This window comes from Thamnophis elegans, chromosome 17 (genome assembly GCF_009769535.1).
Source record: "Thamnophis elegans isolate rThaEle1 chromosome 17, rThaEle1.pri, whole genome shotgun sequence".
Lineage (NCBI taxonomy): Eukaryota > Metazoa > Chordata > Lepidosauria > Squamata > Colubridae > Thamnophis > Thamnophis elegans.
The window spans coordinates 12,507,814-12,535,514 of NC_045557.1; the positions used below are offsets into that span (position 1 = coordinate 12,507,814).

General features: G+C 47.2%; 1 protein-coding gene across 1 annotated transcript in view; it reads left to right on the forward strand.

Annotated features, from left to right (window-relative positions):
* EHD1 (EH domain containing 1) overlaps positions 1-25,907 on the forward strand; it is a 33,269-nt gene extending 7,362 nt beyond the window's left edge. The window contains exons 2-5 of the mRNA XM_032234112.1: positions 1,497-1,594; positions 11,656-12,068; positions 19,417-19,581; positions 23,534-25,907. Of these exons, the coding sequence (XP_032090003.1) occupies positions 1,497-1,594; positions 11,656-12,068; positions 19,417-19,581; positions 23,534-24,058 (1,201 nt within the window). The 3' untranslated portion in view covers positions 24,059-25,907. The remainder of the gene's footprint in view (positions 1-1,496; positions 1,595-11,655; positions 12,069-19,416; positions 19,582-23,533) is intronic.
* The last annotated feature ends 1,794 nt before the right edge of the window (positions 25,908-27,701 follow it).

Sequence of the window (27,701 nt, forward strand, 5' to 3'; positions counted from 1 at the left end):
GAGATTGGACAACAATCTGTCCGAAATGGTATAGGGTTTCCAGCTTGAGTTGGACTAGATGACCTCTGAGGTGCCTTCCAGCCCTAGGATCCTATTTTCTGTGTCTCAGCGCATTCTCTGCAACTTGAAGCTTACCATATCTCTGGGATGTTTTGGTAGTTCGCAAAGGAAGGACCCTGGAGAGGGTCGTATAATGGATGGGGTGGGTGTGATGGGATTGCCCACACAACACCAAAGAAGCTTTTTTCAAGATGCACTTCATTTTTCTTTGAAGATGTTCCACTTCTCTTCTTCAGCTCTGACTGGATGGTGGGGAAGGGAAGGATTTATATTCCTTGCAGACAGCTGGACATTTGCATCCTTTTAGAGGGTCGCTGAGGCCACTTGGATGTTTATTTGTGTCTTCTTTAAAGACGTTTCGCTTCTCATCCAAGAAGCTTCTTCAGCTCTGCCTGGATGGTGGGGAAGGGAAGGATTTATATTCCTTGCAGACAGCTGGTCATTTGCATCCTTTTAGAGGGTCATTGAGGCCACTTGGGGGTTTATCTGTGTCCCCAGGGTCACCTGAGTGGTGCAAATGGGCATGGATCGTCCTTGGGACGGCTAAGAGGACTCTGTTGGTAGACTGGAGATAGAGGGTGTACATTGGGGAAACAAAACAGCCACTTCACCAACACATGGCACAACATAGACAGTGTTTCTCAACCTTGTCAACTTGAAGATGTCTGGACTTCAACTCCCAGAATTCCCCAGCCAGCTAATGCATTCGCTGGCTGGGGAATTCTGGGAGTTGAAGTCCAGACATCTTCAAGTTGACAAGGTTGAGAAACACTGACATAGGAGAACAAACCCATCCATTATTGGACTCGATCCAATAATCCATCTGGATTTAAAAGGCAAAGCTCACTCTTTTGAAGACCACCCAGTTCCATATTTTGGACAGAATGGACTGCTGGTTTGAAAGGGGTCAAGGAAACCATCTATGTCAAAATTGAACGGCCCTCCCTCAACAGAGGGGGGAGGGATACAACACCATCCATCTCCAGTCTACAACACGGCCCTTTCAGCAGTTCCAAGAAGCCCCCACACCCATTTTCACCTTGACCCCACAGATAAACCTCCAAGCGGCCTCAACGGCTTCCTAGAAGAACGCAACTGCTGTCTGCGAGGAGGACACATCCTTCCATCGCCCCCCAACATCCAGTCAGAGCTGAAGAAGCTTCTTGGATGAGAAGCAAAACATCTTCGGAGAAAAAACACTTGCCTCTTGGGGGGGGGCACTGGTCATCTAAGGTTTTGAGGGGTCAAAATGGGAAGGTTTGGGGTTTTCCCACCCCTGAAGTCTCCTTTTAATAGATGAGTCAATCCCCTAAGTTTTGCGTGGAGGAGAATGACCAGTTCAAGCAGGAAGGCAAAAACGGTCACCCGGGCAGCCCCATTTCTGCCCCCTGCTCGGACCAGCCTCCTCCTAATCCTGTCCCTTCCCTTCTTTGCAGATTTATGTGTGCGCAGCTCCCAAATCCCGTCCTGGACAGCATCAGCATCATTGACACGCCGGGCATCCTCTCCGGGGAGAAGCAGCGGATAAGCAGAGGTGAGAATTCAGAAGAAGAAGTTGTGTTGAAGGGTTAAGTTCCTGGGTCTCCGTTTTGCAGGACCTCTTCTAACCACCACCACCCCCCCTCCCCCAAGAAAGAAAAAATAAATAAATTATAGGTTTTGAACAGAGGTTGTCCCGTATTTAGTGACAGCCCACTTACGGCCATTCAGAGTTGCATCGCTGGAAAAAAAAAATGACTTGCGGACATTTTTCACACAACCGTTGCAGCTTTTTCCCCTCGGTGACGTGAGCAATATTCGCATGTTTGGGAACTGGCTCATATTTATGATGGTGGCTGTGTCGTGGTCATGTGATTTGGCCGCCTCCTGACGAGCAAAGTCGTTGGGAAGCCAACGCAACTTAGGAACTGCGTTCCTGTTCTGAGCGAGGCTTCCCAAAATCACAAAGCAGACTCCTTGTCCCGCCAAAAACCTCCTCCTTATGGAGCTCATGTGAATTCCTCTCCTTCACATCCACCGGCAAACGGTCTTCCAGGGGTGAATTCACAACCACAGACCTTGATCAGGTTTGGAGAGCTGCCAGGCCGATATCTTCCAAACTCCACGCTGTAGCAGCAATTACTTGGCAAGAAGCCAGGAACAGATCTTTAATCTGATGAATTGAACTAATGGTCTCCTGCAAACTCCACTCCCCTTTTGCTCCTCTTATTCTATCTGGGAGGGGCCATTCATCGTCCACCTGCGGCCTTACTCCCAATCGACCCCTGTTCTTTAGCTGCTCCCTTCGTCTCGCAGCTCTGTGCATGCGCATACTGGGAACAGGCTCCAGCTGTTCTTCTGCCCCACTGATGTCTGACTCAGAAGGCAGCTGATAACTGTCAGACGGCTCTGGTGCCCTCTCTGCCTCCGACACAGAGGCCTCACCAGAGCCTTCCCCAGACTCCAGGACTGGCCCAGGTTCCTCCCCAGCCTCCTCACTGTCCGAATCTGCCATCAGCTCCACTGGTGGGCCACAACAGTTATTAATTTAACAACCGCAGTGATTCACTTGAACGTGGCAAGAAAGATCGTAACACAGAGCAAAACTCACTTAACAAGTGTCTCGCTTAGCAACATGAATATTGGGCTCCATTGCGGTCATAGGAGAGGACACCACTGCCCTGTACTATTTCAGACAAATTGGATGTCCAGTCTCTTCTTGAAAACCTCCAGTGATGGGGGTCGGGGGGGCACAACTTCTGGAGGCAAGCCGTTCCACTGATGAATTGAAGTGGGATTATAGAATAAGTTGGAAGGGACCTTAGAGGTCTTCTACTCCAACCCCCGGCCCACTACCATTCCAGACAAGTGACCTTCCAATCTCTCTTGAGAAGCCTCCAGTATTGGGAGCACCCCCCACTTCTGGAAGCAAGTTGTTCCACTGAATAATTAATTGGTCTGAGGTCTCCTGTTTGACTAGAAGACCTCCAAGCTCCCTTCCAACTCTGTTATTCTGCTGTAAGGGTCTCCTGCTTGAGCACAGGGCTGGACTAGAAGACCTCCAAGGTCCCTTCCAGCTCTGTTATTCTGTAAGGATCTCCTGCTTGAGCAAGGGGGCTGGACTAGAAGACCTCCAAGGTCTCTTCCAACTGCCTGGGGGGGCGGGCAGGCGGGGGGGGGGATTGTAGTTTCCCATGTCGGGTAGTGGATGAAATGTATCACCGGCCAAGGACTCGCTTGGATAAAAATAGTTGCCCGTTCTCAAATGCTTTTCCTTCCTTGACGGATCCCGGGCACTCTCCTCACCCTGGGGGAAGCCTTTCCCACCCCAAATTCTCCATCCGCCCCGGTTTGGGACTCCGAGCGCTGCATTCCTCTCTGCGGGAACGCAGGATGGAAAGTTTCCTGGCTGAGGCAAAATCCCCCCGGAGTACCCAGCCGGAGTGGGCAGGAAACGCTGCGATCCATGATAAGGCCCGGCTTGACCCCGGCGGGCGAGGAATCACGGGTGGCGCCCAGCGAAATCCAGCACTGGAGATTTGGCTCTGGCTTTGGAGGCCACAATTAGACAGGCTACCCCTCTGCTCTCCAGGGCTCAGTGCCACAGTTCTTAGGTAATAATCCAGTGAGTTTTGGATACCAAATATCCTCCTTGAGAGAAGGATCTTGAGTCTCACTGGACAACCAAATAAATATGAGCCAGCCGTATGCGGCAGCAGCCAAAAAAGCCAGTGCAATCCCAAATTGCATTGACGGGGGGATAAAATCAACCTCAAGGAAGGTATTAATGCCACTTTGTAAAGCCTTAGTAAGGCCACACCTAGAGTCTGTATGGATCTCCTGCTTGAGCAAAGGGGCTGGACTAGAAGACCAATTTTGGTCACCACATTATAAAAGAGAGGTTGAGACTCTAGAAAGGGTGCAGAGAAGAGCAACCAGGATGATGAGGGGACTGGAGGCTCAAACAGACGAACGGTTGCAGGAACTGGGCCTGGCTGGTCTAGGGAAGAGAAGGACCAGGGGAGACAGGAGAGCATCTTCCAATATTTGAGGGGCTGCCCCAGAGAGGAGTTAGGGGGTCGGTCAAGCTATTCTCCAAAGCCCCTGAAGGCCAGAGAAGGAAGAATGGATGGAAACTGACCAAGGAGAGATTCAACCTGGAAATAAGGAGGAATTTCCTGACAAGTGAGAAGAATCAACCCATGGAACAGAAGTTGCCTTTGGAAGTTGTGGGAGCTTCATCCCTGGAGGCTTTCAAGAAGAGACTGGACTGCCCTCTGTCAGAAATGGTATAGGATCTCCTGCTTGGAAGTGGGGTTGGACTAGATGACCTCCAACGTCCCTTCCAACTGTGGTGTACTATAATCAATGGAGCAGAAGTTTCCTTCAGAAGTTGTGGGAGCTTCATCCCTGGAGGCTTATTATAGCGTGGTGACCAAAACTGGACGCAGGATTCTAGGTGTGGCCTTACTAAAGCTTTATAGAGTGGTATTAGTGCCTTCCTTGATCTTGAATGTCTCCCTCTGTAATGCAACTTAGGATTGCGTTAACAATTAACATTGTTAAGTGATTTTTGCCCCCTTTACAACCTCTTGCCACAGTTCTTAAGTGAATCACTACAGCTGTCACACGGTGCAAACAGAAGTTGCCTTCGGAGGTTGTGGGAGCTTCATCCCTGGAGGCTTTCAAGAGACTGGACTGCCCTCTCTCAGAAATGGTGTAGGGTCTTCTGCTTGGAAGTGGGGCTGGACTAGATGACCTCCAAGGTCCCTTCCAACTCTGTCAATCTGTAAACTACCACCAGGTGCCCAAGCCTGAATGGAAAATTTACATAAAATGGTTTTGCCTTCTAGGGGAACATTTTTCTCTGCTGTTGCTACAGTTTTCCACAGGAAAATCTCCGACTTTTTAAGAGTTTAATTGTTCCATAACGTGAAACTTGGCATAGATGAATAGTTTTAAGTGCCTGGGGGTGGGTATAAATCTAAGCTTTGGGCATTTTTCCAGGTAGCGATCTGGTTTTTTTTAAACCAAAAACAAAACCAAAAAACCTGCATATTTATGCAAGTGTAAATCTTGCCTGCTAAAATTGATGCATTTGTGTTTTTCTTTCCTCAATTTTCCATGGCAATTGTAAATACTGAGGCATAAACCTCCACGTAAATCTGCAGATTAATAAAAACACAGCCCTTTATTTCTCAGTTGTTTGCAAAGGAGGGAAAGTGGTTGGACCATTGGTAAAAAATGCCACAAGTAGATATGGTCATAAAAAACGGTCGTAACGAAAGTCATTCTTGCCAGCAGATTCCAGCCCAATAAGTTGGTTTCTGTAATACAGTCCTCCACTTTGGACCACAATTGAGCCCAACATTTCTGTTACCAAGCGGCGACGTGTGTTAAGTGGCCTCTGCTCCGTTTTACAACCTTTCTCGCCCCAGTTAAGTGATTCGCTGCAGTTGTGAAAGCAGTAATAACGGTTGTTAAGTGAACCTGGCTTCCCCATTGACTTCGCTTGTCGCAACAGGGGATCACGTAACCCTGGGACACTGTGCTGTCATAAATGTGAGTCACTTGCCAAGCGTCTGAATTTTGATCATATGACCTCAGGGATGCTACATCCTCTTTTAACGACCTTGTAATCCCTTGTATGGGGGGTGGAGTCTGGGCAACTGAATGGAGCTGAGGGTTTTACTGGCCGGATGCCCTTCCCTGTCGCCAATGCGGAGTTATATTCAGCAGATATATTCTCATTGTGCCCAGAGAGAGGAATATCTGCCTCTACCTAGGATTGAACTCCCAGCCTCCTGATTGTGAGGAGAGAGCTCCACACCTCTAGGCCACCCTGCACCACTCACCTCAGGTATGCTACAATGGTCGTAAAGGTGAAAAACGGACATAAGTCATTTTTTTCAATGTCGTAACTTCGAACGGTCGCGAAGCAAACTGCCGTAAGTCAGGAACTACCTGTAACCAGCTTTAGAATATTTCAAATCTTTTCCATCTTTTGGAGGCTAAACAAAGCAGACCTGCTCTACGACGCAAAATGCCTGTTATAAGATACTCATTTTTTTTGAAAAGCAGTGATTTGTCCAGCATAGAAGATAGCAATAGCAGTTAGACTTATATACCGCTTCATAGGGCTTTCAGCCCTCTCTAAGCGGTTTACAGAGTCAGCATATTGCCCCCAACAACAATCCGGGTCCTCATTTTACCCACCTCGGAAGGATGGAAGGCTGAGTCAACCCTGAGTCGGTGAGATTTGAACCGCCAAACTGCAGATAACAGTCAGCTGAAGTGGCCTGCTGTACTGCACCCTAATCACTGCGCCACCTCGGCTCCTTATATCAGCTCAAGATGTTGAGCTGATATAAGACCCTAGAAAGAGAAGAGCCACAAAGAGAATTAACAGAGTTGGAAGGGACCTTGGAGGTCATCTAGTCCAACCCACCCACCCAAGCAGGAGACCCTACACCACTTCTGACAGAGGGCAGTCCAGTCTCTTCTTGAAAGCCTCCAGGGATGAAGCTCCCACAACTTCCAGAGGCAACTTTTCTTCCATGGGTTGATAGTTCTCACTGTCAGGAAATTCCTCCTTATTTGCAGGTTTTAATCTCTCCTTGGTCCGTTTCCATCCATTCTTCCTTCTCTGGCCTTCAGGGGCTTTGGAGAATAGCTTGACCCCCTTCCTCCTCTCTGGGGCAGCCCCTCAAATATTGGAAGATGCTCTCCTGTCTCCCCTGGTCCTTCTCTTCCCTAGACCAGCCAGGCCCAGTTCCTGCAACCGTTCGTCTGTTTGAACCTCCAGTCCCCTCATCATCCTGATTGCTCTTCTCTGCACCCTTTCTAGAGTCTAAACATCTTTTTCATAGTGTGGTGACCAAAACTGGATGCAGGACTCTAGGTGTGGCCTTACTAAGGCTTTATAGAGTGGGATTAGGACCTCGCTTGATCTTGATTGTATCCCTCTGTTAATGCAGTTTAGGATTGCACTGGATTTTCTGGCTAATAAGATGATTAGGGACCGGAGGCTTAAAACCAATGAAGAAGGATTGCAGGAATTGGGAATGTCTAGTCCAGGAGTCTTCAACCTGTTTGAAGTTTGAGTCCAGAGCTCTTTAAAGTTGCCAAGTTTGGAGACCCCTAGCCTAGTCGAACAAAGAGAAGGATTACAAGGGACCTGATAGCAGCCTTAAAGCACACTGGAAACATTTTAAATAATGCACCGGAGCCAGGGGTTTCCAAACTTGGCAACTTTTAAGACTTGTGGACTCCAACTCCCAGAATTCTCCAGCCAGCATAGCATAGCTGGCTGGAGAATTCTGGGAATTGGAGTCCACAAGTCTTAAAAGTTGCCAAGTTTGAAAACTTCTGCACTGGAGTGCCTCTGAAACTCGTTAAAGGGGATTTTGGTGGAAGCATTAAAAAAAGAAATTGCAAGTAACTTAGATTGGAGGTGGTGGGGGGGGAGCATTGTGACAGGTTTAGAAACACGCAAGCACAAAAGTTTTGGGTTTCCCCTGCAGGAAGCTGTAACAGGAAAATATTGAGATCTGCTGAGATCAGAAAAAGCGGGTGGGAAGCTGTGGGCCACACATTCCCCCCCCCGCCCCCAACACATCAGCAGGGTCTGCAAAATGCTGAGGCAGTTTTTTGTCCTGGCCCTGAGAAAATTGAGAATAATTTTATTTTGTTTTTTAAAAAATGTCCTTCAGCATTTTTGTGGGTTCGTTTTTTTAGAATTCCCTTTGTGTCCCTGGCCTCTAAAACGGGGGTATTTCATAAGCTGCTTCTCTGTCCGAGCCTCTTGACACGAATTCTCTTTCTCTTCTTCAACACAAGCATTGTTCATCTGAAACAAACGGGGCCAGATATTTCCTTTTTTAAGTTTTTGTGGAGTGAAAGTGAAAATCCTGGAACTGCAGTGGATTCCTGGAATTGTCCTTGGCTTATGACCACGGTTGAAACAAAGTTTCTGTTGATATGCAAGACAGTTACTAAGTGAGTTTTTCTTTCACGGCCTACCTTGCCAGGTTTAACAGGTTAACAGAGTTGAAAGGCACCTTGGAGGTCATCTAGTCCAACCCCACCCCCACTGCCCAAGCAGGAGACCCTACACTCTTTCTGACAGAGGGCACTCCAGTCTCTTCTTGAAAGCCTCCAGGGATGAAACGCCCACATCTTCCGAAGGCAACTTCTGTCCCATGAGTTTATTCTCACTTGTCAGGAAATTCCTCCTTATTTCCAGGTTGAATCTCTCCTTGGTCAGTTTCCATCCATTCTTCCTTCTCTGGCCTTCGGGTGCTTTGGAAAATAGTTTGACCGACCCCCTAACTCCTCTCTGTGGCAGCCACTCAAATATTAGAAGATGCTTCCTGTCTCCCCTGGTCCTTCTCTTCCCTAGACCAGCCAGGCCCAGTTCCTGCAACTGTCCATCGGATGTTTTAGTCTCCAGTCCTTTGATCATTCTTAGATAGATTCAGATTAACAGAGTTGGAAGGGGTCTTGTAGGTCATCTAGTCCACCCCCACCCAAGAAGGAGACCCTACACCATTTCTGACATATGATAGTCCCGTCTCTTCTTGAAAGTCTCCAGGAATGAAGCTCCCATAACTTCCGAAGGCAACTTCTGTTCCGTGGGTTGATTGTTCTCCCTGTCAGGAAATTCTTCCTTATTGTCAGGTTGAATGTCTCGGTCAGTTTCCATCCATTCTTCCTTCTCTGGCCTTCAGGGTCTTTGGAGAATAGCTTGACACCCCCCTCCTCCTCTCTGGGGCAGCCCCTCAAATATTGGAAGATGCTCTCCTGTCTCCCCTGGTCCTTCTCTTCCCTCGACTAGCCAGGCCCAGTTCCTGCAACCGTCAATCGTATGTTTGATCCTCCAGTCCCCTCATCATCCTGGTTGCTCTTCTCTGCACTCTTTCTAGAGTCTCAGCATCTTTTTTATGGTAAGGGGACCAAAACTGGATGCAGGACTCTAGGTGTGGTCTTACTAAGGCTTTATAGAGTGATGTTAGGACCTCCCTTGATCTTATTGTATCCCTCTGTTAATGCAGTTTAGGATTGCATTAACAATTAACATTGTTACGTGAATTTTGCCTCCTTTACAACCTCTTGCCACAGTTCTTAATTGAATCACTACAGCTGTCACATGGTGGGAACAGAAGTTGCCTTTAGAAGTTGTGGGAGCTTCATCCCTGGAAGCTTTCAAAAAGAGACTGGTCAGAAATGGTGTCGGGTCTCCTGCTTGGGTGGGGGGTTGGACTAGATGACCTCCAAGGTCCCTTCCAACTCTGTTCATCTGTCTCAGCTTAACCGCAGAAGTTTTGCGCTCAATTGTGGTCGTTCTTTGAGGACTATCTGGACATCCATAAAGTCAATCCTGATGTGGCCGGCTGACCCGCTCCTGTGACTGAAGTGGAACCGTCCACCCTGAGTGTTTTTTCCTTTCCTCAAAATGACTAACCTGGGCAAAACTTTTGGAGTTTTCCTGTCGCAGAGACCTTTGGGAGGGGCGCACTTAAGTGCATGCATAGAATGTTTCGCCTCTTCCCCCCCCCCCTTTCTCTAGAAAGTCTCCGTGCCTCTCCCTCCCGGGCGCATATTTCCATCATTTGCAAATCTGTTTGAGAGCCAGGAGTGATTTCAGCACGGATTTCAACTCCTCCCGCCCTCTTCCAAGAAAGCTGCCTTGTGCAACCTTAGATTATTATTATTTTTTCTGTCCTTTTGCCTTCCTGGATTTGAGACAATAGAACTGTCTTTCTTCCTCTTTCGGCCCTCTGCTTTGGCGGAGCAGCAAGCCTTCCCCTCCAGAGGAAGTAAAGGTTTCTAGTCCTCAGGATTCAGAAGGAAAGGCAGAAGTTTGGGCAAATCCGGACAAGGATGGTGGCATTAGAAGGGCTTCCCCTGCTTGCTCAGGGTATGGAATTTGCAAGCGGTGGCTAAATTAAACCTCTTTGCCTAGAAGGGCAAAGAATATCTGCATTTGCGGCCGAGTGGAAATCCCATAATAGACTTTTTGCATAAAATGGAAAAAATGTACTTACGATTTGTGGTTTTGACGGTTAGGGGAAAATATGGAGAAAACAGAGAGCTCTTTTTTCTAATCCAGGACTAGGGGAAGAGGTATTTTTGAAATTGTACTTGGATTTGCGGCAATGGAAATCCCAAACTTGCTTCCTTTTCCTTCCTTCCTTTTTTCCTCCTTCCCTTCCTTTTTTCCTTTCTTCCTTCCAACAGGTGGCTTTCCAATCTCTTCTTAAAAGTGATTAATCACCCATGATTTCCACTGGTTCATTGTCCTCACTGTTAGGAAGTTTCTCCTTAATTCCAAGTGTCTCTTCTCCTTGATTAGTTTCCATCCGTTGCTTCTTGTCCTGCCTTCTGGTTCTTCAGAGAATAATTTGACCCCCTCCTCTTCTTTGCCCCTCAAATATTGGAACACTGCTGTCGTGTCACCCCCATAAGATCTTATGTTCTCAACCTCTCCGTTAACCACCTTGGCTGCCTACTTTTGAAACAGGCATTGGAGGCTGTAGAACATAGAATATCAGATCTGGAAGGAACCTTGGAGATCTTCTAGTCCAACCCCCAGCCAAGCAGGAGACCCTGCACCATTTCTGACAGAGGGCAGTCCAGTCTCTTCTTGAAAGCCTCCAGGGATGAAGCTCCCACAACTTCTGAAGGAAACTTCTCTTCCATGGGTTGATTGTTCTCCCTGTCAGGAAATTCCTCCTTATTTCCAGGTTGAATCTCTCCTTGGTCAGTTTCCATCCATTCTTCCTTCTCTGGCCTTTAGGGGCTTTGGAGAATAGCTTGACCCCCTTCCTCCTCTCTGTGGCAGCCCCTCAAATATTGGAAGACTGCCATCCTGTCTCCCCTGGTCCTTCTCTTCCCTAGACTGGCCAGGCCCAGTTCCTGCAACTGTTCATCATAGGTTTTAGCCTCCAGTCCTCTAATCATCTTATTTGCTCTTCTCTGCACCCTTTCTAGAGTCTCAACATCTTGTTTATCTTGTATATTATATAAAACTAGATGCAGTATTCCAGGTAAGGTCTTACATGAGAGTACAAAGCAATTCCAAATATTCCAAAGCAGGTTACAGGTTGTCCTTGACTTACAACAGTCGTCTCGTGACTGTTCAAAGTTATAGTGGCATCAGGAAAAAATTACTTTTGACCATTTTTCACATTTATGAGTGTTGTAGCATCCCTGAGGTCAGTGGTGCAGTGGCCCAGAGGTGGAGCTCTCTCAAACAGGAGGCTCTAAGTTTGTTCCTAGGTAGAAGCAGATATTTCTCTCTCTGGGCCCGACGAGAATATATATCTGCCGAACAAAACTCCGCATTGGCAACAGGGAAAGGCATCCGGCCAGTTAAATACTCTGCTAGCTCCATTCAGTTGCCCAGACTCCACCCCGCAAAGGATTATGGGGTCGTTAAAAGACGATGATAACTTCAACCATCCCTAGTTGCATGCCAAACCTGTGGCTTTTGATGATCCAAAGTCTGGACGAGTTGTCCGTGCGAATTTGGCTCCTCTGAACGAGTTGGACTTTTCCCAACGGCGCCAGCCAGGTTGTCTCCAGCCACTGACCTCTGCCTCGTTTTCCCCGCAGGTTACGACTTTGCCGCCGTGCTGGAGTGGTTCGCAGAGCGGGTTGACCGCATCATCCTGCTCTTCGACGCCCACAAGCTGGACATCTCGGACGAGTTTTCAGAGGTGATCAAAGGCCTGAAGAACCACGAGGACAAGATCCGGGTGGTGCTGAACAAGGCGGACCAGATCGAGACACAGCAGCTGATGCGGGTCTATGGGGCGCTGATGTGGTCTCTGGGCAAGATCATCAACACCCCGGAAGTGGTGCGCGTCTACATAGGATCCTTCTGGTCGCACCCGCTGCTGATCCCGGACAACCGTAAACTCTTCGAGGCCGAGGAACAAGATCTCTTCAAGGACATCCAGTCACTGCCCCGCAATGCTGCCCTCCGGAAGCTGAACGACCTCATCAAGAGGGCCCGGCTGGCGAAGGTCAGTGTTGTGACCCAGCTCCCCAAACACGACAAAGCCTCAGAAGTGAACTCAAAAAGATTCCTTTATTAGGAGCACCAGCACCCGCGGCAAAAAGTTTCTCATCGCCGGCTAACACGTCCGTCCGGTCAGAAGATGAATAGTTGTCTGCCACATCTGTTCATCTCCTGCCTTTTATCCCTAGAGTTCAGGTGGGGCTTCGCTAGCAGCGGTGGCTCTTCCATCCCAAGGACCGGCCCATAGATTTCCATTGTTCTCCTCTCCTCTGCCTTCTGTGCAGCCATGTGTCAGACACTGGACCCAGCTGTTCCTCCTCTTCCTCATCAGCACCTCCTGAGCTGGGGGCTGTAGACTCTCCATCGGAGGGTTGACAGACGGCCCAGGCCCTCTCCTCCCCCCCCCCTCTCTCCCTCCCCCCCTCTTCTCTCTGCCAGCTCCATTCCCTCTTCCCCCTCGGAGATCTCAGGTTGCCCTGATGCTGAACCTAACTCCCATGCCTCCTCCTCCTCCTCTGATTTGGCTCCTGGAGGGGCCGGCGGCCTACAGGCCCAACATTCAGAAGCCCTGCCCATCCAGACATTTTGGAGATGGTTGGGGATGATGGAGATTGCAGTGGGGATGGGGACAGGTAGCCTTCGACATCTTTGGAGTCTGGCTAGGAGGCAAAGGTCCGTCAGGTGCAAAGAATCAGGACCGTGTGTTAAGCGTTTAGCAATCGCACTTATAAGGTAGTCCCCGAACTTATAACGGTTCACTTAGTGACCGTTCAAATTGACACTGAAAAAAGTGACTTATGACCGCTTTTCACAGTTATGACCCTTGCGGCATCCCCATGGTCCCGTAACCAAAATTCAGACCCTTGGCAACCGATTCATATTTATGACGGTCACTGTGTCCCGGCATCATGTGATCCCCTTTTGCGACTTTCTGACAGTGAGGAAGCCAGATTCATTTAGTAACCATGTTGCTAATTTAACAACTGCAGGGATTCACTTAACAACCGTGCCAAGGAAGGTCGTAAAATGGAGCAAACTTCACCTAACAATTGTCTCGCTTAGCAACAAAAAAATTGGGCTTAATTGTAGTCGTAGGTCAAGGACTACCAGTATACCACTTCATAGTTCAGTTCCAGTTAGGCTGATTTTATTGGTCTTGCCTGTAGGAAATAGGCAATGGGACGCTGTGGCTCATTGGCTAAGAAGCTGAGCTTGTCGATCAGAAAGATGGACAGTTCGGCGGTTCGAATCCCTAGCAGTGCGTAACAGGAGTGAGCTCCCGTGACTTGTCCCAGCTTCTGCCAACTTAGCAGTTCGAAAGGACATAAAAAATGCAAGTAGAAAAATAGGAACCACGTTTGGTGGGAAAGGAACAGCGTTCCGTGCGCCTTCGGCGTTGAGTCATGCCGGCCACATGACCACGGACACGTCTTTGGACAGTGCTGGCTCTTCGGCTTTGAAACGGAGATGAGCACTGCCCCCTAGAGTCGGGAATGACCAGTACGCATGTGCAAGGGGAACATTTACCTATAGAAAATAGCCTCGTTTAAAGGTTAGCAGAGAAAAGTTAAGAGAATTCAAGAGGATTTAAACCATTTATGAGAATGTAACGATTCCAGGCTGATTCCTTTCTTGACACTGCCCCCCTCCTTCTCCTTACACAGGCAGGCAGACGCTTGCCAGTCCCCTAAAGCAGGACCGTCAAACTCTCTATACCATTGAGGGGGGGGGGGCGTATCAGGGTTGTGTTGGACCTCAGGGTGTGTGTGTGTGTGTGTGTGTGGCCAGGGTGGGCATGGCCATCTTGATGTCACTTGTGTCAGTGGTGCCTATGGTGGCCCAAGCACTCTGCCAGCAGGGCTCCCAAGCTCCATTTTTGGCTGCGACCCCCCTGGGCCCTTGAGTTTGACACCCCTGCCCTTAAAGCAAAGGTCTCCAAACAACAACTTCAAGACCCATGGTGGCTGGGGAATTCTGGGAGTTGAAGTCCACAAGTCTTAAGTTTGGAGACCCCTGGCCCAAAGCATCCTCTTGTACAGAGAGCAGACTGGTCTCTTGACCCCCTCCTGCAAATACAGGTAGTCCTCGGTTTACGACCACAATTGGGTCTGGTAATTCTGTCACAAGTCAGGGCAGTCATAAAGCAAGTCATCACGCAAGCAGAACTGTTTTCACCCCTGTTTTGTGACCTTTTTTTTGCCAAGGTTGTTTTTTTTTCTCCTTTACATATTTATTTTATTTTTATATAAACAATCCCTTTTCCGTTGTGTCACCTGGTTACAAATATTTTGTGCCAACATTAAAATATACAACCTTATTCATTATTTAATCTCATCTTGGCTTAATTTCCAATTCCTTAAATATCTAATATTACAACAATCCCATTGTCATTTATTTAACTCTTATTAGTTATATTAACTCTTCATACATTTTCTATACTTTAGATAACTTTTTTTACTATTAGTTCTTTTTTTTTCCACCAATTTTTTTATTTTGTTTATTCTCTTACATTCCATTGTAAGTATACATTCACATAACTGTTATTCTTCTTTCCATTTATCATTCTTATACATTTATTATTTCATTTAATAGGTTATAATATACAGTTTGGGTTGCTTTATTTGCCGTCCCTTCCTTCTTTTGTAACACCTCCTTGTTTTCCCTTTCTTTTCTCCCTTCCTCCCTTCTCTACTTCCTTCCTTCCTCTTCTCCTTTCCCTTCCTTCTTCCCTTCCCTTCCCTCTCCCCTACTCCTACTCTTCCTCTTCCCCTTCCCCTTTCTACCCTCTCTCCTTCTCTTTCTCTCCCTTCCACCCTCCTCTTCTTACCTCTTCCTTCCTTCCCTCCTCTTCCTCTCGTTCTCTCCTACTCTCTCCCTTTCCTTTTCTGTCATTATAGATGCCTCTTTCAAATCTCAGTTTATGTTTCCCTGGGATCTCAGTTTATGTTTCCTTAAATCCAAATATAATTTAGTATCATTCCTTATTTCCTTACCTTTGCTAATCTATCCTATGTTTCCCCCCTCCCTTTATATTTCTCTCTTGAATATATTCTTGTATGTTTAATATTTTCTTTTCCGTTCCCCCCACCTTTCTCATTTAATAGTGCATCATTTTACTATTAATTTTTACGTCAATTCTCTAACCACCGCTGACTTCCTAAAAAAAAATTCTTCAAGTTTTAAAGTTTAAAAATTAGATGTGTATTTATTTATTCTTTCACTGTGTGTCTGTACTAGCTCCGTTCATAGAAAATCTGGCCTTTTGCGGGTATTAATCCCAAAAAGCCGAGACTGTAGGGTTGGCTTAGAAAATTTCCCACCAAACGCATCCTATTTTTAGGATGTTTTTCTGGGTTTTTTTAAAGACATAAACAGCCACAGCAGAAGCCTTGCAGGGCACAGCTCTCTTCAAAGCTCCCTTTGTGGAAACACACACATTTTCCAACAGAGGATCCTTTAATATGGAAGAGATCTGCATTAATGAGCCCATTGAATAAAAATGAACGATGCACCTAGGAGAGTGGAATGTGGGTAGAATTCCCTTAAATTTGGGATTTAAAATTTAAATTCAACCCGGACCTGAAATTGGCCCTTCGTTTTTGCAGCAATGCTGATATGTACAGTGGTCTGGATACACTTTAAGTGATGCACAACAATCACAAGGGAAATCTTTAACATATTAACAGAGTTGGAAGGGACCTTGTAGGTCACCTAGTCCAACCCCCTGCAGTTAAATCCCAGTTAACCTTTGAACTTTGTAACATGCATCCCCAGCAAAGGGAGAATTTCCTCCTTTTTTTGTCTCCCCCCCCCCAAAAAAAAATTTAATGTTTGATATGCTGAAGAACAAAAAACCCAAACTCTTTTTCTGAAAGAGTTTTGCAGAATCAAAACAAAAAAAAAACCCCAAAGAACAATATGTGCTTTTTAAATAAATGCAGCCAATGAAAAGGAGTAGCAGCACACAGCAAAATCTGATCTTTGTGGAAGTTTTGTGGGAATTATAAAACATTTCCAGAAAACTCCCTTTCTGAGTTCCTGGTCCAAGTTGGCAGATTCTTGTCAAGTTCCATAAAACTTCCATTGTGTTTTGCAAGGGTTTTCCCCTCCCTCCTACACATATCCAGGTTTTGCCAACTTTAGGAAGTATGGACTTCATCTCCCAGAATTCCGCAGCCGAGGTTAACGGACACTGCCCTACAGAAATAGGGGAATCACTTGTCTCGGTTAATACATAGTCCTCGGCTTACGACCATTCACCAACCATTCAGAGGTACAACAGGGGAATTCACAAGGTGAACCATTAGTTTAGTGGCAGTTTGGTTACAAGGGCCACTCGAATGACAGTAATAAGGGAAAAAGTTACTTGTGACCAGTCCTCACACTTATGACTGTCACAGCATTCCTCACAATCCCATGATCAAAATTCAGGTAAATGCACCGGCGTGAATTTACAACAGTTGCAGAGTCCTGGGGGGTCACATCGCCCCCCAGGGAGCTTCCAACAAGCAAAGTCAGTGGGTAAAATCGAGGATTTGCTTAATGATCATGGTGATTTGCTTAATGACCACGGCAAGGAAGGTTGTAAAATTGGATGCAGCTCATGTAATACTTCAGTTTAGCTTTGGTCCCAATTTTAATAAGTTGAGGGCTATACATAAAGCTAAACAGGACTGGACTTTTATTTCTTGGATGAGACACCACCAAGAGATGCCAAAGATTTAAAAGGAAAAAAAGTTTGGACAAAATTGATCACAAACCATTTTTTGTATCACTGGTAAGAAAACTACTGTTAACTTAAGAATCAGATTTGACTTGAGGTTGCCTTTTCTTAAAATTAAAATTACTGTATTTTTCGGAGTATAAAAGCATCTCCCCCCGGGCGAAAATTTGGGTGCATCTGTAGCCCCACCCACCCACTGTCCTCCACCTTTTGGCCTCTGCCCCGCAACAATTTACCTCCGTGCAGCAAAGGGGAAAATGGGGATTGCAGAGGCTGCAATAGGCTATGGCAATCCCTGCAAACTGTAACAGCTGATGATCGGGAGGTGCTTAAACTGAAAGTGAAACTTGCTGTTTGCTACCAGGAGGCAAATTGCTGGGAGGCAGATTTTTTTTCTTTGTGCTAATCAGGCTGTTTGCTGTTTTCTGCAAGGAGGTAAGTCAATAACTATAAATGCCTCTAGAATGTTCAAATTATTAGACATATTTTTTAAAGACTGCTTTATTATTGTTCTAGACAGCTTAAGAAAATGAAGAACCTTTTTAAAATAAATGCTTGATTTGAAGAGACCCATGCTTCTTTTAAATAGCAGAGAATAATTTATACTTCCAGAAAGCCACATCAACTTTAACAGCATCTGTACAAATACAGTCTGAAATGTAACACCACAAACAGTGTATATTGTGTTTGCTGTTTGCTGCAAGGAGGCAAATTGCTGGGAGGCAGAATTTTTTTCTCTTGTTTTTCTCCCAGAAGGCTAGGTCTTATACTTTGGAGTGTCTTATACTCTGAAAAATACAGTACATTTCTTAACCTTAAACAATTCTAGCTGTGGAATTCTGGGAGTTGAAGTCCAGAACCTCTTCAAGTGGCTACAATTGAGAAACACCGGCTTGAACCAATTATTGGATCTGAATTATTTTTAGGCCTGTTTTGACCCTTTCAAATTTTCTAACCCCTTGAGAGACACATGGGAAGACATGATTAAGGGCACCATCTGTCAACACCATTGCACTGACAGGTTTGAAGGGCTGCCCCCTTTTTATGTTTGTTTTTATTTATTTAGTTTAGATTTATTTTTATAACAGCCCTAGATCCAGTCCAGTCTGAACACTTGGGTCTTATCCAACAAATTCTTCGGTGAGAAAAGTAAGGTCCCACAGTAAAGTAAGAAAAAACCAAATGCATAGGTATAGAGTAGGTGGCATCTGGGTCAATAGTAGTAACTCTGAGAGGGATCGTGGAGTCCTAGTGGGACAACCACTTAGGGATGAGCCAGCTGTGTGCTGCAGCTGCCAAAAAAGGCCAATACAATCCTAGGCTGCATTATCAGAGGGATAGAATCAAGATCACATGAAGTGTTAATATCACTTTATAAGGCCACACTTGAAATATTGCATCCAATTTTGGTCACCAGACTATTAAAAAAGAGGTTGAGATTCTAGAAAGAGGGCAGAGAAGAGCAACCAGGATGATGAGGGGACTGGAGGCTAAAACATACGGCAAACAGTTGCAGGAACTGGGCCTGGCTAGTCTAGGGAAGAGAAGGACCAGGGGAGACAGGAGAGCATCTTCCAATATTTGAGGGGCTGCCCCAGAGAGGAGCAAGGGGGTCAAGCTACTCTCCAAGGCCAGAGAATGAAGAATGGATGGAAACTGACCAAGGAGAGATTCAACCAGGAAATAAGAAGAAATAAGGGTCTCCTGCTTGAGCAAAGGGGCTGGACTAGAAGACCTCCAAGGTTCCTTCCAATTCTGTTATCCTGTAGTCTGGTTTCCCCTACAGATTTTGCTGCTTAGATTTTGTTTGGCTGAGAAGGTTGCAGCTGATGACACCCCCCACCCCCAAAAGATGCTGCCACTGTCATAAATAATATGCCAGTTGCCAAGCACCCAAATTTTGATCCCGTGACCATGAAGAAGGGTGCGCTGGTTGTAAGGGTGAAAACTAGGTATAAATCCTCTTTTTCAGTGCCTTCATGAGTTTGAACAGTTGCTAAACAAACGGTCCTAGTGGTGAAATTAATTTTTTTTTAAATCGGTTCTGTGGGCGTGGTTTGGTGGGCGTGGCAGGGGAAGGATACTGCAAAATCCCCATTCCCTCCCAATCAGCTGGGACTTGGGAGGCAGAGAATAGATGGGGCATGGCCAGCCAGAGGTGGCATTTGCTGGTTCTCCGAACTACTGAAAATTTCCGCTACTGGTTCTCCAGAACCTGTCAAAACCTGTTGGATTTCACCCCTGGTCCTAGGTGTATTCTAAGGCTCTGATGCAGTGGTTGGTTCCTCCGGGTACAGTCCAGTACAGCGTACCGGTAGTAGCCGGGAGCAGCTGATAGCGTACTGGTACGGTTGCTCGTTTTGCCCGCCCACCTTCTATACCTCTTTTTAAAGCAACTGGCCAATTGCGCACACACGTACAGCCCCAACAAGCAGTTGGGCATCGCGGGGGCGATGGATTGCATATACATGCGTAGTACCCATGCACGAACAGGACACATGGCCCTGTGAGCAGCGTATCGGTAGCGACGGCAAGAGCAACGCACCTCTGCTCTGATGCCCTCCGCCAGTCCAGCGTGACTCGGTCGAGAGCCCCCTTTCTCACCCGCCTCCCTTCTGCTTCTTGGTAGGTTCACGCCTACATCATCAGTTCTTTGAAGAAGGAGATGCCCAACGTCTTCGGCAAGGAGAGCAAGAAGAAGGAGCTCTTGAACAACCTGGGTGAGATCTACCTGAAGATCGAGCGGGAGCACCAGATCTCACCTGGAGATTTTCCCAGCCTCCGTAAGATGCAGGTAGAGATTTGGGTGAGGCCGCCTCGGGGGAGGGAGAAGCCGTAGGGGGAGGGTGCCGCATGGTCATGTTTTTTTTAAATAGTTTTTTATTAAACATTTTTACCTTTAAAAACAAAAAAGAGAGACACAACAAAGAAAAGAAAAACAAGACAAATTTAACCATATAAAATAGTTATGCTGCCTTCTGTAGCAGGATTCATGTTTAGCGACTAGCGAGATTGGCCAAAATGTATCCAAATTTATCTCCCAAATGGAAATGTAACCACAAGTCAGGAACTTGGTCGCGTTGACTGATGATCTCTGGAGAGCCAGGAATGGAGGCCATGCCTCCATCCTGGTGCTCCTTGACCTCTCAGTGGCTTTCGATACCATCGACCATGGTATCCTTCTGCGACGACTGCGGGAGGTGGGGGTGGGAGGCACTGTCTTATGGTGGTTTTCCTCTTACCTCTCGGACAGGTCGCAGTCGGTGTTAATCGGAGGGCAGAGATCGACCCCTAGGCCCCTAACGTATGGGGTGCCGCAGGGTTCGGTCCTGTCCCCCCTTCTTTTCAATATCTACATGAAACCGCTGGGTGAGATCATCCGACGGCACGGGATAAAATACCATCAGTATGCGGACGATACACAGTTGTATCTGTCCGCCCCGTGCCAACTCAATGAAGCGATGGACGTGATGAGCCAGGGTCTTGAGGCTGTTAGAGACTGGATGGGGGTTAACAAGCTTGTGCTCAATCCAGATAAGACCGAGTGGCTGTTGTGCTTCCCTCCAACGAATTGGCCAAGTGTTCCATCTCTCAGGCTGGGGGGTCAAAATGTACGCCCCTCAGATAGGGTTCGCAACTTGGGAGTCCTCCTGGACCCACAGCTGACTTTCGAACATCATTTGTCAGCTGTGACCAGGGGGGCATTTGCCCAGGTTTGCCTGGTGCACCAGTTGCGTCCCTACCTGAACCGGGAGGCCCTCACAACAGTCACTCGTGCCCTTGTGACCTCTAGGCTGGAGTACTGCAATGTGCTCTACATGGGGCTGCCCTTGAAGAGTATTCGGCGACTTCAGCTGGTCCAGAATGCGGCCGTGCGAGCGATCGTGGGTGCACCTCGTTTCACCCACGTAACACCTATCCTCCGCGAGCTGCACTGGCTGCCTGTTGATCTCCGGGTGCGCTTCAAGATGCTACGTGTCACCTACAAAGCCCTTCATGGTATTGGATCTGGGTACTTGAAAGACCGCCTACTGCCAATTACCTCCACTAGACCGATAAGATCGCATAGATTAGGCCTCCTCCGAATTCCATCAGCCAGCCAGTGTAGACTGGCAACTACCCGGAGGAGAGCCTTCTCGGTGGCTGCTCCGACCCTCTGGAACGAACTCCCCGTGGAGATTCGGACCCTCACCACCCTCCAGACCTTCCGCGCCGCCCTTAAAATCTGGCTGTCCCGGCTGGCCTGGGGTTAAAGACTCTAACCCCACTCGAATTGTATGACTGTTGTGTTCTTAAATGATGTAGTGTTTTTATGTTGTAAATTGTTTGTCCTCCCCCCCCCCCTGTTTGAACTGTGAGCCGCCCTGAGTCCCCCCAGGGAAAAGGGCGGCATACAAATAAAGTGACTATGACTATGACATTCTACCCTGTGTGGTGGACGTGCCCCATCACAAAGAAATATTGGTGCAAAATTCAGAAATGGCTGGAAGAAATTACAGGGCAAAAGATAGAATTGAAATCGGAAGCGTTCTTATTAGGAATATTAGACCCAAAAACGGACAAAACATTTCAATACATTATATTGTATTATATGATGTATTATATTCAATACATTATACGCGTACTCGCAGCTAGGATTGCTTTCGCACAAAACTGGGAAAAAATCAATACACCCGCAGACAAAACAATAATTAGAAAAGTACTTGAATGTGCAGAGATGGACAAAATGGGAATAGAACTAAAAGAAAAAGAAGAATCGGATATCTACAAAATATGGAATAGAAAACAAGCCAAAACAAAAAATAGAAGTCTTTATTTTTGTTTTTTCCCCAAACTATTGAATAAAAATTAACCGAAGATTACTAATTACTATCAAACTTAAAGTACTGGCCACAATGTAAATATAATGGCGATATGAACAATTAATAGTATTGCAAGTGTTAGTACATCTGTTATTACATGATTATAGAAGTTAAAACTGATAGGAAGGCAATGTAGATTGGTGAACCACACATGGTCATGCCATCCCTGTAAAGGCGGTCCTTAAATTATGGCCACGGTTGAGCCCAAAATTTCTGTTGCTAAATGAGACCGTTTTGAATTTTTGCCCCGTTTTACGACCTTTCTCGCCACAGTTGTTAAGGGAACCATTGCTGCGGTTGTTAGCAACATGGTTGTTAACTGACTCTGGCTTGTCGGAAGGTCGCAAAAGTCACTTTTTTCAGTGCCATTGTGATTTTGAATGGTCACTAAATGAAACTGTCGTAAGGTGAGGACTACTTGTACTCTTGGGGACTGGGGTGTGTGTGTGTGGAGGAGGTGTCAAGGTTCTAAGTAATACACCCATAGCAAACAGAACTCCGAGGCAGGTAGATGCCTCCAAGAATAGTTTTCTTGGATATATCATACTGGCACAGATCTGATGGAAAACCGACTCTAAATATTCCCATGATTTTCACCTAATTAAAAGTTCTTTCACTTTCTCCCGGCAATCCATCCCATGGTCCAATCAGGATGCAGTCCAGTTGTTAGATGACTCCAGTCCCCTCCTTCTGGACACCTGGCGGCAGGGGTGGGTTTCAACCGGTTCGCACCGGTCCCTACGATCCGGTTGGTCACCGAACCCGGAAGTAAGTAACTTCCGGGAATGGCGAAGCCCCCCCCTCCCCCCATGCGCGCCCGCTCCTTACCCGGTTTTTACGAATTCTGCGCTTCTACACATGCGCAGAACGCATACAGCGCCTGCGCGATCCTCCAGACGCTAGTACGCATGCACGCGCCGTGTGCGTGTGCGAGGACGCCGCCGGCCTCGTTCCAACCGAACCGGTTGGAACGGGGCGAGAAACCCACCCTTGCCTGGCGGGAATGTCCTTGGTTCCCAGGAGAAAGCATTTTATTTTGGCCACAGCGCCCCGGCTAAATCTACTCCTCCCCTACCCCTCCCACAGCTCCAATTGTGGCAGCCCTGAAGCCCCAAAGTGGCCAGATCAGCTTCAGAGTTGACACGCGGAGTCATTGCCAAAGCTGAGACTGGACTGTTTTCTTTGCATTTGGAGGATCAGAGGCAGAAATTCCGACTGAACCTTTAAATGGTCACTAAATGAACACGAACCGTGGTGGTGCAGTAGTTAGAGGGCAGTACTGCAGGCTACTTCTGCTGACTGCCTGCAGTTCGGCAGTTCAAATCTCACCAGGCTCAAGGTTGACTTAGGCTTCTGTGCTTCCAAGGTCGGTAAAATGAGGACTCAGATTGTTGGGGGCAAGAGGCTGATTCTATAAATGGCTTAGAGAGGGCTGTAAAAGTACTATGAAGCGATATATAAGTCTTAAGTGCTATTGCCCTTCCTCCCTCCCTCTTTCCCTCCTTTCTAGAATGCAGCATTGCAGGCTAACTCTGCCCACAGTCAGGAGTTTGATCCTGACTAGCTCAAAGTTGACTCAGCCTTCCATCCTTCTAGTAAAATGAGGACCCAGATTGTTGGAGGCAAGAGGCTGACTCTGTAAACTGCTTAGAGAGGGCTGTAAAAAGACTGTGAAGTGGTATATAAGTCTAAGGGCTATTGTTAAATTGAAGACTGTTTCCCAATTTAAGTGAAGGAAACTTAAAGCTCCAACGTCCTCCCAGTTGGGCTCCTGTAGATTTGGGGGTGAGAAACCCTGAAGATGACCTCTCCAACCAGTCAACACATCCCCCACCATTGTCCCTTGGCCCAAAGTCACAACTCAGTGTGTTTGTGTGTCCTCAGGAACAGCTTCTGACCCAGGACTTCAGCAAGTTCCAGCCGCTGAAGCAGAAGTTGCTGGACGCGGTGGATGACATGCTGGCCAATGACATTGCCCGGCTGATGGTAATGGTGCGCCAGGAGGAGTCGCAGATGCCATCCCAGGTGGTGAAGGGTGGGGCATTTGAGGGCACCATGAACGGGCCCTTCGGTCACGGCTACGGTGAGGGCGCCGGCGAGGGCATCGATGACGTGGAGTGGGTGGTCAGCAAGGACAAACCCTCTTATGACGAGATCTTCTACACCCTCTCGCCCGTCAACGGCAAGATCACGGGTGCCAGCGCCAAGAAGGAGATGGTCAAGTCCAAGCTGCCCAACACCGTCCTGGGCAAGATCTGGAAATTGGCCGACGTGGACAAAGACGGGCTGCTGGACGACGAGGAGTTCGCCCTGGCCAACCATCTTATCAAAGTCAAGCTGGAAGGGCATGAGTTGCCGGCCGAACTCCCTTCTCACCTGGTGCCGCCTTCCAAGCGCAGGCATGAATGACCCCACCCTCCCGTCTCCGGACGGACAGGCCGAGCGCAGCAACACGCTCTGGGTGGGAGATGCCCGAGCACTGCTCGCAGGAGGGACCACGTTCAAACCTCCCTGCTCTGTGTGAAGCTGAGTTGCCCAGCCTTTCACAAATGTACAATACTGTATGTTCTGATATATATATATATATTGATATATCTACACTTGGATAGATATGTCTGCATATATATGTGTGTGTGCGTTTGTCTACTGGAAGAAAGTGTAATACAATGTTTTAAGGCTGTAATCTTCTCTGGTGCTGCGGGGGAAAAAATGGCTCACTTTTTTATTTTAGCCGGAATATAATCCTGGGATTCTTTGCGGGATCCGGGAAGTGGGGATAGCTGATCCCAGATTCTTACCATCTTTTGACAGGGCGTATTTTTTCACAAGCCTGATGGCTGTCCCAGGACGAGACAAGCAGGACTCTTTTTTTCTAGGGAGAATCGGTGGTCTTTCTCCCCTTTTAAGCCTATCCTTATTCCTGGAACCCGTTGCCGAAGAGGAAAATTGGGTCACCACTCAGCACACATCTTCACTGCCCGCAAAAGTCCACACTCACCGCATCTCTTCCGGAAGTCCCTCTCCTCTCCCACCCTTATCCCTTCGCCCTTTTCCGGGGGAGGGATTCGTGTTCTTGTTGCCATTGCATGCTTTTGGGGGCCCTAAATGGTGTCTGGCAGCGAAGCAGGGTTCCTCTGGAGTGGCTGTAACATCCTTGGGCACAAGCCAGCATCCAGGACATAGTTTTGGTTAGAAGCCAAAAAGGTGTCAGCACACAGCAATGTTTCCTAACTTTGGTGTGGACTTCGACTGGCTGGGGAATTCTGGGAGTTGGAGTCCACCCATCTTAAATCTGGTTGAATTTGAGAAACACTCCTGCAGAGCGGGCTCCAAGGCATAGGCAAGATATGGGGGGGCAGGACTTGGAATGAGCATTGAGGCGAAGCAGGAGGGACCCCCTCCCCACCTCCCAGTTCTTTGCATGGCCGATCCTGTTATCTGTGGGCCCCAGACCCAATTAGCTAGCCCCAGAATGGATCTGCAAGAGAGTACGGAGTCTGCAAGGGGACACAATGCTGAAGTTCACAATCTCCCTCACTGTGAGATTCACTTAGGGATGGAATTGGGAATCTTCACGTTGGCCGGAAGGAAAGGTTGATGGGTTTAAATGCTTTCCTGCAAGGGGGGGGGGGGGGGAAGGAATCAGAGAAAGCCATCTTAGATTCCCAGAATCCCCTAGCAAATATGATCATTGCTGAGAATTGTGGGATTTGGGCTATTATCTTGTAAAGGGATGGCTGGTTTATGAGTGGCTTTCAGTCTGGGGTGTACCCCAAGATTTGGGAGGGGCAAGATTAGCTGCATTTCTACCCCCCTCTTTGCAAAAGGACAAGAACCTATTTCCTCACCACAAATCCCAATTAATCTCTAATCTCTTTAATCTCCACCTGTTGTCCCCTGCATTAAAAGCTGAATTCAAGAGTTGTGCGTCTGGATATTTGTCTTCCCTGAAATCCAGCGCTTGTCCGTTCCACATCCATTTTCAGCCCCCACAGATTCTTCCTGGAATTTTTTTTTTTTAATTTCCCCGCTTGGGGCTCGTTTTGAATGTGGAGGACTAGAAGCTTGGGTTGGGGTTTGATTTTTTTGCAAGCCTGGTCAGAAATTCCAGCTGGGGCCGAATTAGGCATGATGGTGAGGTGGATCCCAAAAGCAGGAATGATTTTGAGTGCCCCCCCCCCCTTTTTAGTTTTCAAATTTTTGCCATTCAACCTCCTGAATCTTGGAAAAGCTGCTCTAAATAAATCCCTCACACCTCCCTGTTTCTCGCTCTGCTTGTTTAAATGCCTGTGGTTTCTCCACAAATTGTTCTGCAAACTAAAAGCACCCATCCGTTTGCAGAAAATTTCTAAAAAAAAAAAAAGTACATTTAAAAAAAAACACCACACAACCTATAATGTATTCCCAATATCTGTACAAAGCCTTTGGAAACTTTTAGGAAAAATTAATTTACGGCCTGGCTTAAAATAGAAGCATCTGTTTTGTCAAAGACAGAATTGGTTTCAGTCACTCCTTCGCTTGGAGACCTATGGATAATGTTCAACTCTGTTTCCACATTACTTTCCCACTGAGCTGGCTGGGGATAATGAGGACTGTAGTTCCTAGTTAAATGTTTGGATTGGAGACTGATATTTGGGGGGGGGGTGTACAGCCATCTGTAGCTTGCAGTGCAATTTTATTTGGGGGGGGGGAGTGGAACGGTGTGTTTCTAAGCACTTTTCAAACAAGCCATGATTAAGAAAATAGGGGTTCTGGATCTGATCGACATTTACTTTAGCAAGGTTTCTTTAGCTTTTAGGCCGGCAACTTTAAACACTCAAAAGAGCAGTTTGGATCATTTCCAACTCAAAAATAAAACAGGAGCCACAAAACCTCAATAAAAACTCAATAAATTGCATGCCAATGGGTGTTGCGCACTGGCGTGGTGACACATTGTGAGCAACACGGAGCCACAGCAGAGGGGTGAAAGAGCCACAGGTGGCTGTCCCCTCCTCTTAACCAGTGGTTCCCAAACTTGGCAACTTTAAGACTTGTGGCCTTCAACTCCCAGAATTCTCCAGCCAGCAGAGCTTAAAGTTGCCAAGTTTGGGAACCACTGCTCTAAACAATGCACCAGTGTTATTGGTGGAAATGCTAAGAGCAACCCACCACTGGCCCTGCCCCCTGCACACGAGGACTCCCCACTCCCCTCCAAAGCATGCGCAGTAGAGGCCCGAAAACCAGGGGGCCCAGCGGGAGGCAGGCACACATCCGCAGGGGAGCTGAGCCATCCCACAAGCTGGCGATCACGGCTGTAGGTCATCTAGTCCAACCCCAAATCTTGCCAACTTTGGGGTTAGGTTCTCTCAGCCACCCTGGAGAAAAAACGGGTTGAATTTTGGTTTAGTGCAGAGTTTTTCAAGTTTGGCAGCTTTGAAGAGGCGTGGACTTCAGCTCCCAGAATTCCCCAGCCAGCATGGAGTCGAGGTCCACCCCTTAAACCATGTTGGCTGGGGAATCCTGGGAGCTGAAGTCCACGCCTCTTCAAAGCTGCCAAGCTTGAAAAACTCTGGTTTAGTGTGTTGTGTTATATCTGTATACTTTTTGGGGGGGTTCTCTGGTGTACGAAAGAGGCACCCTGGTGCTACACAACGGGCAGGGCAGGGCCAAGACAAAGCTTAATTTTGATTTATAAGAGTATTCCTTATTTATTTGGGCTTTTTCTCCATGATATTCTTTTAAATTTTTCTTGATACTAAGATGTAGCAAGTGGGTAACAGTTATCAACCACACTTAATTAATCCTGTCTGACCTTAAAAAAGCAAAACCTCAATGGGAGACTGGGTAATCCTCGGCGTATGAGCACAATTGGGACTAGAATCTCAGTCACTAAGCGATGCGGTCCTTAATTAAGTCACACTACCTTTTTTCCTGGGATCGTTGAACAAATCTAATTTCTGGAGGCCAGTTGCAATGCTAAGCGCATGCATTTTGATCACATGTACAGGGGTGATTCTGCAGTGGTTGTAAGTGCAAGGACCGGTCATAAGTATGAGGACTGCTTGTACGTGTG